At 37.3% G+C, this 12,001-nt stretch overlaps 1 protein-coding gene across 1 annotated transcript; it reads left to right on the top strand.

Annotated features, from left to right (window-relative positions):
* Positions 1–5,587: 5,587 nt before the first annotated feature.
* Positions 5,588–6,253, top strand: LOC121498801 (serine/arginine-rich splicing factor 12-like). Its single transcript, XM_041768980.1, has one exon. The coding sequence runs from the start codon at positions 5,675–5,677 to the stop codon at positions 6,173–6,175; it is 501 nt and encodes a 166-aa protein (XP_041624914.1). The 5' UTR covers positions 5,588–5,674; the 3' UTR covers positions 6,176–6,253.
* The last annotated feature ends 5,748 nt before the right edge of the window (positions 6,254–12,001 follow it).

Below are 12,001 nucleotides of genomic sequence, written 5' to 3'. Positions count from 1 at the left end.
GCTTCCTGACCTTTCTTTGAAGGTCATTATTCCATATTTGAAGGATGAGAAGTAACAATACACAGAAAGAAGTCCTTGGGCCATAATGTAAGCAATACCTCAACATTAAACTCATTCTTCAAGTATACAGTGGCTAAAAAATTTCAGATAAATAAGCTAGCATTTTGAAGACAGTACATTAACATTTATACTGAAAAGAAAACACTATGACTGAAGAAATGAAGTGAAACTTTGAAGCCAAACTCTAGAAGGGTGAGTTATCAGACCACTTTACAAAATAAGTGTGTGACCTATTTGTGGGAAGAACAGTGACTAGAATGCAAGGGTGTATATGTTTCTCTCAACTGTTTTGATGATGAGATGAAAGTACTCAGCTTCTTCAGACTGCTTCACTTATCCAAGAAACACTGATTGTTCCCTCTTGATGATTAAAGCACTGCCAGGGACCAGACCAGGAGACTGTGCAAGTGGAAAGGAGAAATTGGTACTATGAAACCTGAGAAACTGGGGACTGGTAACTGGTCCTACCCTCTCTTCTACATGCTCCACTTATATATTGTGGTGTAAACAAAACCACTCCAAAAATTTAGTGGCTGAAAGCAACAATCAGTCTTATCTCTCATGGTTTCTGTGGCTCAGGAATTCAGGAAGGGCTTAACTATCGGTTCTGACTGCAATTGCAGTCAGAGTGGGAACAGTGAAGAGCTGGAGCAGCTGAGGGCAGGTCAGGCACTTTTCTTCCTAGTAGTCTCAGAGTTCCTCCTTGTCCTTCACTGTGTGTTGGTTTAGGCTTTCTTACAGCATGGCAGCCTCAAGGCACTTGAAGTGGTTATATGTGGGTGGCACACCTTCACATGAGCACCCCAAGGGATGAAAATGAACATGTGTAACATATTTACAACCTATTCTTGGAAATCACACAGCATCCTGTGTCATACACCTTGGTTAAGACAGTCACAAAGGCCTGCCTAGGCTGGAGGAGAGAAATCATAGCCTAGACACCATCCATTTATCTGTGGAAGGAGAAAAAAAGTCATATTGTAAGAAGAGTGGGCAGGACGAGAGATATTGTCGTGGCCACCTTTGGAAAACATAATTTGCCACACTGCACCTACCCTTCATACATACTTCATTTTTTGTACTTCTGGATTGTCCTTAACACTATTAAAACCAGATTTCTCCTTCACTCTTATAAATATGGATGAACAAGTAATAACACAAATGATAGACATAATGTGCTTTGTTTCAAGTGTCCATAGTAAAGTATCTACAAACTCCCACCAATCCCCTCTTTATTCCAATTTAAAAGCAACTGAAAGTAATGAGTTTTATTTTGGTAGAGTAGAGACCTTTACAAACCATAGAAGTCATTTTGTAGCCTATGTATTCTGATATTTCTATTTTCTGGCACATATGCTATAGACAAACCATAGTATATGCATAGAATTTTATAGCTAACAAACAAGCATAAAATTATATCACTGAATATACTACATTTTAAATAGACATTTTCTCATTCATTTGGGGAATATAAATAATACTGAAAGGGAATAGAAGGGAAGGGAGAAGAAATGTGTGGGAAATATCAGAAAGGGAGACAGAACATAAGACTCCTAACTCTGGGAAACGAACTAGGGGTAGTGGAAGGGGAGGAGGGCGGGGGGTGGGGGTGAATGGGTGACGGGCACTGAGGGGGGCACTTGACGGGATGAGCACTGGGTGTTATTCTGTATGTTGATAAATTGAACACCAATAAAAAATAAATTTATAAAAAAATAAATAAATAGACATTTCATTTTTTCAGCGTGCCTGGGTGGCTTATATGGTTGGGTGTCTGCCTTTGGCTCAGGTCATGATCTCTGGGTCCTGGGAGCAAGCCCTATGTCCAGTCCCGACTTCGGCTATGTCTGCTTCTCCCTCTCCCTCTGTTTCTCCTCCTGCTCATACTCTCTCTCTATGTCTATCTCTCTGTCTCAAATGAATAAATATTTTAAAACATTTATGAAAAAGAAAAATTTCATTTTTTCAATGGTTTCTGAATGTTCTTACATTTTCAGAAATACCTTATAGTGAAATCATTTTAAAAATAGCTCTTGTTGACTTTTATTTTTATTTTTTATTTTATTTTATTTTTTATTTTAAATTATAAAATACTCCATACATATCAAAAAGATGAAAATAAAAAGGCATCTACTAATGAACCACAAGACTGTTAATTTTTGACCATATTAGCTCTGACCATATTAGCTCTCCTCTTTTCTCCCTCTCTCTCTTCATCTCTCTCCCTCTCTCTCTCTCCTTTCTCTCAAAATCAGTTGCAAACACAATTTTAAAAATCATCCTCATATTTCTGCCCTCCCTTCTTAGGTGTGCCATATAAGAATGTATAGATTGCATAAATGTTGTAGTTTACATGAATGTTGACCCAGAGGGTTGTGTAACTAGAACACAATTTTTAAAAAAGATTTTATTTATTTATTTGACAGAGAGAGAGAGAGAGAGAGAGAGCACAAGCAGGGGGAGTGGCAGGCAGAGGGAGAGGGAGAAGCAGGTTTCCCGAGGAGCAGGGACCCCAATGTGGGACTCGATCCCAGGGCACTGGAATCATGACCTGAGCTGAAGGCAGACACTTAACCAACTGAGTTACTCAGGTGCCCCCTAGAGCACAATTACTCATGGCAGTCCCAGAATTACAAAACGAGTGGTTTTCATTATAATACTAATTTTTATGCTTTCACTAGAAATAAGGAGTACATATAAATATTCTATCATGTGCTGGTCTTAAATTTAGGTTGGCGCTATTACATAATTAATTTGGAGTTTGCTTTTTTATTTACCTTATCCATGCTACTGTGTTTACATAATTACTACTCTGTAGTATTCCATTGAGCAAACCGCAATCTAGCCATTCCTCTGTGAAAGTAGTTATGTTTTCCCCCAATTTTACTTCTACTAACATGAGTGCTACAACCAACATTCTTTTCTTTTTTTTTTTTTTTTTTAACTTAAGCTCTTCAACCAACATGGGGCTTGAACTCAGGACCCCAATGCCAAGAGACACATACTCTACTAACTGACCCAAGAGGGCACCCCAGTGATCAACATTCTTGAACAGGTATCCTTGTTCACATAACAGTGAATTTCATAGAGAACAGATATACTTAGAAGCAGAATTGCTGGCAACTAGGTATGTAGATATTGTATATTACCAAATGTATCTCTGAGGTAGACTAGGCTACAGTAACAAATAGACCCCAAAATTTAATGCTTCAACTCAATAGCAATTTACTTCTCATTCACCCAAAAGCCTAGAATGGCACGTGCTCAGACCTTCATGGTCACTTGAACGAATACAGGCAGCTTGCAGAGTCAGTTGGGCGAAGGGAACTCTGCTCCATACAGCTCTTCGGGTAACCATGCTCTCAGGAATTCTGCCATTTTTCACCTGTGGCTTCGAACTTTCCCTGTGCATTGCCATCCCAGTCAGGCCAAAAGAGAAAAATGCATGAAGCACATCGCTTTTAATCCCGTTCTAATAGTAACACTCTACATCTAACTGCAAGGGAAGCTGGGTATCTAGTTGTATGTCCAGGAAAAAGCGGAGAGAAGTAAATAGACAGTCCAGTATAGTGCCACAATGTCGTGAAAAGCAATGTTTGACAGTCTGTCCAGTTTCCAGGACTTTGCTAACCACTGAATCTTACCTGAGCTTAGGATCCAACCCTCCTTGATTTGGTCTACCAACCCCCTGACTCTGATAGAACAATGCATTTAGAAAAGTCCTGGGTCCCAGTAACTCTCCCTGGAAACATCACCATTAGCAGTTTGTATTCCCAGTTGACAGACTGCTTCTCTATCAAGAAGAACACACTTCATGGATTATACTGCTCTTAGAAATTAACATCTTCCTCCATAACTCTTAGAAGCCAAGACTTGCTAACCACACTGCTTCTGTTTCCCTAACCAGGCTACTCAATTCCCACAAATATGTTGTCACCAAACACCAGCAATACAGCCCAAACAAATGCTCTATTCTTCAGCCACCTGAAAATGAGCTCAATGTTTTTTTTTAAAAACTTTTTTTTTTTTTTTTTTTACATTTTTAAGTAATCTCTACACCTCGTGTAGGGCTCAAATTCATGGCCCTGAGATGAAGAGTCACATGGGCTACTGACTGAGCCAGCTAGGTGCCCCATGAGCTCAATATTCTTAAATGGCGGGTCAAGTATAAAGTAAATTTCCCAAATAGCCCTCCCTTGACTAAGTGAGAATTTATGGTGACTAAATGGACTTATTTGTTATGGCTTCAGTAGGAAATGACTATTGGAAAACTCCTAACTCCAGTTTGTTGTTATTACGTGAAGAAATTCTAAGATGAAAATAATTCAAAGAGTAGCTGAAGAAAAGAATAATTGAAGTAAAGCTGATTGGATGTCATCTTGAGGCCAATGCCTACAAAGTTATACCAACAATACTAAAAAGAATCTTATGATAAACATAAATTAAATACCTTAAATATTTCTTTGTTTTAATGTTAATGGCCACAATGTGCTCAGTTCTTACCTAATATGTCAACTTTTATACTGCAATACAAGTTTATGTTAAAAAAAATCAATAACGTTGTAAAAGGAATACACTGTAATTGTTTATCTCTCTTGATTTTTTTTTTAAGATTTTATTTATTTATTCATGAGAAACACAAAGAGAGAGACAGAGACACAGACAGAGGGAGAAGCAGGCTCTTTGTAGGAAGCCCGATGCGGGACTTGGTCCCCGGACCCTGGATCACACCCTGAGCTAAAGGCAGACGCTCAACCACTGAGCTACCCAGGTGCCACAACTTAATCTATCTTAATCACATAAAACAAAAAACAAAAAAACAAAAAAATCACATAACACATAGGCATTATGAGGAGAAAATGTGATCCATAACACTAGAAATGATATCTTTTGTACCAAGATAGTGGCAAAGTTACTCGATTTTTAAGATCATTACAGCAGATAGCATAACAGTTCATTTATATATTTGATTATTTAAATATCTGACATTTGGTGGGGCGGGGTGCCTGGGTGGCTCAGTTGGTTAAGCTTCTGGCTCTTGATTTCAGCTCAGGTCATGATCTCATTGGTCGGTAGACCAAGCCCCAGGTCAGGCTCTGTGCTCAGTAGGGAATCAGCTTGAAGATTCTCTCCTCTGTCCCTCCCCACTCCTACGCACCACCCCTTCATGTGCTGCTGCACTGTTTCAAACAAACAGACAAACAAATGAAATCTAGCATTTGGGGGCACGTGGCTGGCTCAGCCAGTGAACCATGTGACTTGATCTTCCGGCTGTGAGTTTGAGCTGCATTTTGAGTGTAGGGATTACTTAAAAATGAAACTTTCAAAAATAAAAAATAAATGTTTAAAAATCTGATATTTGGTTTATTGTAATGTTACAACTGCTAAGTAGTAATTACTCTAGAGCACATTATGAGTTCTGAATGTCTTTTTATGCTATAAAAATTGTTTAGTCATGTTCCCTGCCTCTTTGTTTACTGGGTTTCAATATCACCCACAATGCCCCTCAAAATACTCTTTAGATGATGCTCTTTATAACCTCAATAGAAAATGGGTATGTGGCCGTCAAATTGAAATACAGTTTGCACAAGGTGATCGAAAAACACCAGGCCAAATGAAATCAAAAGAACGTCACCCTTGTTCTCCAAGTGATCATAGGAGATCAAGAAGCCCCAGCCAAAGGAGAACTCGAAGTAGAAGTTCTTCGTGGGGAAGAAATAGGAGGCGGTCTGATAGCCTTAAAGAGTCTCGACACAGGCGATTTTCTTATAGCCAGTCTAAATCTCGCTCCAAATCACTACCAAGGCGGTCTACCTCAGCAAGGCAGTCAAGAACTCCAAGAAGGAATTCTGGTTCTAGAGGACGGTCAAGGTCCAAGTCCTTACCAAAAAGGTCCAAGTCAATAGGAAAATCACAATCAAGTTCACCTCAGAAGCAAACTAGCTCAGGAACAAAGTCAAGATCACATGGAAGACATTCTGACTCCATAGCAAGATCCCCTTGTAAATCTCCCAAGGGCTATACCAATTCTGAAGCTAAAGCACAAACAGCAAAACACTCTCATTTTCGATCACATTCCAGATCTCGGAGTTATCGTCATAAAAACAGCTGGTAAACAGCCACAGAAGAGCGCAACATAGTCTCGAATATAAGTTATCAAACCTCTCATTATGTTAAATAAAAATTCTTCAAGGCTCATAAAAAAAAAAAAATTTTTAATTTCTTAATTTCTTAATTTCTTAAGAAATTAACCTGGGAAGCAATCAACAAAAACTATATGTATATATCAAAGAAATAAATCTTATCCTAAATAAAGCTAATATTTGCCCATATTTCTACTAATAAGGAAGTACGGGAAGACTGCCATAAAATTTTAAAATAGAGTAAATTTCTTTAGTCATTGTGTGCTTTTTTAATTTTTTTTAAAGATTTTATTTATTTATTCTGAGAGACACAGAGAAAGAGAGTGACAGAGACAGAGGCAGAGGGAGAAGCAGGCTCCATGCAGGGAGCCCAATATGGGACTCCATCCCAGGACTGCGGGATCTTTCCCTGAGCCAAAGGCAGACGCTCAACCACTGAGCCTAGTTCATTACTTTTAAACATTGTAACTATTTCCCTGTGCTATCATTAAATTGAAATTTCAGCGTGATAAATGTAAGGGGAATTAGGTAAAAGTATTCCCCTTGTTGGGATTGCAGCAGCCATTAGTTGTTATTCTATATTATAGTATTTATTAGTCATCTTACATTAATTTATAAACCTTTTGTCTTATAGCCTTCTACTTAAAATTCACTTGGCATCACAAAAAAAAAATCGATGATGTAATACAAAATGAAGCTTTGTATTTATTTATTATTTTTTTTTTATTTTTTTGAAGCTTTGTATTTAATTATGGTATTCTTCCTATTGTAGTTTTTGACCTTTGGGAAACATTTTATTACATTATTTCAAAAAAAGAAAGCAAGAAGAAATGGGAAGAAAGAAAAGAAAAGAAACTGGTAGAGTACAAAGTAATAATAACAGAAAAATAAGTAAGACCTGAATCTAACCTTGTTGGAACCCATTGTCTGCTGGCAGAGTTAGATAGCTATAGCTTCACAATGAAAAGTGATGAATGTGTTTTCCACTGTGATGGTAACCATAGATTGGAGCCCAAGCTCCAGAGAAAGTTCAGGAGAACATCTTTAACTTCTAATCTCAAAATTTAGATTTTATTTTTTTTAGATTTTTTTTTTTTTAATTTGAGGTGGGGAGGGGAAGAGGGAGAAGGAGAGAAAGTCTAAGTGTGGAGCCTGACTGGGGACTCTATCTCATGATCCCAGATCCCCATCTGAACAGAAACCAAGAGTCAACAGACTGAGCCACCCAAGTGCCCCTGGAATATTTTTTCTAAGTGAGCATGGGGCGAGCACTTTGATAAGCCTCAACAATGCAGTCAATTTTTATGCTTTTGAACATTTAGGTTCCATTCAGTATTTTGTAATTATGTATAAAACTTTATTAAGTCCACCAAAGCAGGTAATAGATCTGAGTGTAGTCAACAGTTGTGTGTTTTAAGAGAATTAACAAAGATAAGTGTTTGGTTTTTTTAGAAGATTCATTTATGTTTCTTTTGGTACAATTATCTCAAACTGACATTGCAAAATAATTTCTGTAGTTATAATTTATCAAATCTCAAATAGGACATTAATGCAATTAAGTTGCAGTATCTGTTCTTTTCTAAACATGTGGCATGTACCTGGATTTTAGAGTCAGAAAATCTTCCATTTGGATAAAGAAGATGTGGTTTATGTATACAATGGAATATTACTCAGCCATTAGAAATGACAAATACCCACCATTTGCTTCAACGTGGTTGGAACTGGAGGGTATTGTGCTGAGTGAAATGAGTCAATCGGAGAAGGACAAACATTATATGTTCTCATTCATTTGGGGAATATAAATAATACTGAAAGGGAATAGAAGGGAAGGGAGAAGAAATGTGTGGGAAATATCAGAAAGGGAGACAGAACATTAGACTCCTAACTCTGGGAAATGAACTAGGGGTGGTGGAAGGGGAGGAGGGCGGGGGGTGGGGGTGAATGGGTGACGGGCACTGAGGGGGGCACTTGACGGGATGAGCACTGGGTGTTATTCTGTATGTTGGTAAATTGAACACCAATAAAAATAAATTTATTATTTAAAAAATAATTAAAAAAACAAGAAAGTCTTCCATTTGGAACCTTGCTCCATTGCTTATACGCTATTTGAACTGAAAGGGTTTTGTTTTGTTTGTTTTTTTTAAGTTTAGAGATATTTTAGTTTTATGATGTATTTGACAGGGAAAGAGAGAGAGAACACACAAGCAGGGGGAGTGGCAGACAGAGGAAGAGGAAGAAGCAGGCTCCCCACTGAGCAGGGAGCCCAACAGTAGGACATGATCCCAGGTCTCTGGGATCATAACCTGAGCCGAAGGCAGACACTTAACCAACTGAGAGCCACCCAGGTGCCCCTCAACAGTAATTTCTTAACATGCTGTGGTCAATTTCAGTTCTCCTTTATTACATGTGCAAAATGTGGAGGGTGTGCTCACTAGCTTTTGTCACCCTAAAGACAGCAGGGTATAAATTAAACAGTCTGTACAGTGAGACCAGACACTGCCCTCCTAGCTTAAAGTCCACTCCTATGATTTCCAAAATCCTCTGACATATTGAATGCAACTAATTACACCATAAAATATTAAAGCTTTAATCATATTTGAGAGGTAGAGAAAGCTGAGCCATTACCAGAAAGGAAAAGGTACAAATCAAACACCCATGGGGAGTGGAGTTCTTGTGGGTCAGATCGCCCTGAGTCTATTGCAGGTGAGCACTGAGGCTACCTTCTCTTGGTCTCTCTTCCTCTCTTCCTGTAAGATTCCTATAAAGTTCTTCATCCCTTCCTATCCCTTCCCTCCCCATCTGCACCACCCTATTCCCTTTTCCTCACTTTCTGACTCAAAGTCCTTCTGAATCTGACAAACAATGGCATGAGACAGAGAATGAGAAAAGGAAGTGGGGGTAGGAGGTTTGGGGGCACCACAGAATATTAAATCCTACACACATTAGAGAAGACGGAAAATTGACCACCTCAAGGTTAAAATCATGGAATTTAGTGTGTAGTTTTGCCAAAGAGTACGGTATTTTTTTTTTCTCATCTTGTTCTCCTTGTAGTATCTCAGTTTTGGGTGAGCCACATTCCCAGCAGGGTTGTGGGTAACTATTCTGTCCTAAAAAAAGACTGGGAGGAAGTGGAGTCTCTTACCAGGAAATACATGGTTACTTTTGCATTTGATTGGTTTATTAGCAGCATCACATAATATTCCTTATCTCCTAACCGTAATTGTCAACCCCAGGGATGGACCTTACCTTGCTTCCTACGTGTCATGGAGCACATAACACTAACACAGTCGCTAAATTGCTCTCTTTATCATCTCCCTGGATCATTTTCCCCTTACTTTTGTTACCATACCAAATTGTTATCGTCTGATGGTACTTATCAATTTCCTTTATATACAAAGGGTATTCATATACACATCCTTCATACTCTCTGCTAAACTGTAAGCTATCTAAGAACAAGTTACATTTTCAATTTTTTTTATGTTCACCACTTAACATCTGAAATGTATTAAGAACCTATAAATAAATATTAGTTGACAAAGAGCGTGAATAAACATTCTCTTCCTTTCTACAACTCTGTGATGACTTTGCTTCTGATTTATCTTTCATTTGGTATCTTTGACTCTGTTGTATTTTTACCATATAGTTCTTGCTGTAATGTTTCCATTATCTTTACTTTCTAAGGCCACGAGATCTTTCTTCTCTACACTACTTTTATAAGTCCTGTGATATGGAACATACTTCAATAGCTTTGTAACATATTTTTAATGTCATCTTTTATGAACATAAAACAAATTCTATGCAGACACATGGCAAATGAGACATGTTCAACCAGAATGAGTTCTATTTTGTTATCTGCAATCTTCCCAAGTATGATCTTTTTTTAAAAAAATATATTTTACTTTATTTCAATTCAATTAATCTACATACAGTGTATTATTAGTTTCAGAGGTAAAGTTCAGTGACTCATCTGTTGTATATAACACCCCGTAGTCATTACATTACATGCCTTCCTTAATGCCCATCACCCAATTACCGCATCCCCCCATCCACCCCCCTCCAGTAACCCTCAGTTTGTTTCCTATAAGAGACTCTTAGGATTTGTCTCCCTCTCTGATTTCATCTTATTTTATTTTCCCTCCCTTCTCATATGTTCTCTCTTTTGCTTCTTAAAATCCACATGAGTGAAATCATATAATAATTATCTTTCTCTGATTGACTTATTTCACTTAGCATAATACCCTCTATTATTTCCCAAGTATGATCATACTAATATCTAAAATTGAGAGGAAGCCATCTTTCAGTTAAGAGACTTTCTATTAAATGTAACTGAGTGGAAAGTTTGGGAGGATGTGATGAGTTTAAATTGAAAGAAAAATATTATGCATATATTAAGTAAATGTTAAAAATGGTTTAAAATGGAAAATACTCTGGTGCCCTGCCTCTAATTCTTCTAATAATTACCTTCATCACACCATAACTCTAAATAGTTTCTTATTTCTAGGTTTATCACCTTCATTTAATATGTACTACATCTTGAACCCTAATACAAATTATTTTTCATACTATTTTTCCAATCTACACCTTCTGCCAAATTAAATAGTTGTTTTATTTCCATTATTGATTCATCATCACTAGGTAAACACGGGTAAGTTAGCTCTCCATCTATGACTCTGTTTTACTGACTCCTAAATAAAGAAAATCTGAAAACTTCATAAGAATGTTGTGGAGATTGGGTAGCCCCCATGGCCCAGCAGTTTTAGCGCAGCCTTCGGCTCAGGGCGTGATCCTGGAGAACCGGAATCGAGTCCCATGTCGGGCTCCCTGCACGGAGCCTGCTTCTCCCTCGGCCTCTCTCTCTCTCTCTCTGTCTGTCATGAATAAATAAATAAAATCTTAAAAAAAAAAAAAAAGATTGTTGTGGAAATTAAATGAGTTAATATATGTAAAGAACCGTGCTTAACACATAGTAAATGCTAAATGCTATACAAGTAATGACTTGTTGCTGTTTTCCTTCAAATGGTTACGTTTATAAATTTAACATTATATTCTTAAATATTAATTTCTCATTCCATCAGTTTAGAAAATATATACTGGCTCCCTCCTCAAAATCCTATTCTTGTCTTTTCTTCCATTTGACCTTTGATCTTGTACCTCCAAATATATAGGAATTAAATAATTTAATTATTAATTTAATTCAATAATTAATTATGCTTTATAATCAAAATTAAGGTTTCTGTGTTTTGCATAGAATGATCTTGATAATTGAACTCTCCCCCAAAAGATAGCATTTACATTATGATCATGATGTGAATATTACTTAATAAACAGAAGAAGCAGGTAATATGATTATACTTTTTTAAAATCCAACATCATTACCACCATGCACCGATCAAAAAAAAATGATGTTCCAAACATTGATAAAATGTTTTCTTTTCTCACATTCAACTATCTACTCAAATCATTCCATATTCAATTTGCTATATTTAAATTATTGTTTCTGATAAAGCTTTTATTTCTCACTAGTATTTCTAATTGCTTTTCTTTTGCCTAGCTAGTAAAAGAAACATAACACTTTAGCATATGCCTGAAGAATATCTACCATGTACATACTACTGTCTGTTGCATTACTCTCCCAGGATCCTTCTTCCCCCCCACCCCCACCCCCAGGATCCTTCTGATTTCCTGTTTCTATCTGGACAACCTTTGTCCTGATTTTCCTTTGGCTTAGCTTCATTGTTCTAATACTTTCCTCATCTTTCACTTTGTTCCTTGTTTTACTAAACTAGATATTCAAATAC

This window comes from Vulpes lagopus, chromosome 1, assembly GCF_018345385.1.
Source record: "Vulpes lagopus strain Blue_001 chromosome 1, ASM1834538v1, whole genome shotgun sequence".
Taxonomy (NCBI): domain Eukaryota; kingdom Metazoa; phylum Chordata; class Mammalia; order Carnivora; family Canidae; genus Vulpes; species Vulpes lagopus.
The sequence above is the reverse complement of the archived record's forward strand: the minus strand, read 5'-3'. Positions and strand labels throughout refer to the sequence as shown.

What these genes read in the sequence shown, in the direction of transcription:
- LOC121498801 (XM_041768980.1), top strand. Translation starts at nt 5,675, where the DNA reads ATGAAATCAAAAGAACGTCACCCTTGTTCTCCAAGTGATCATAGGAGA.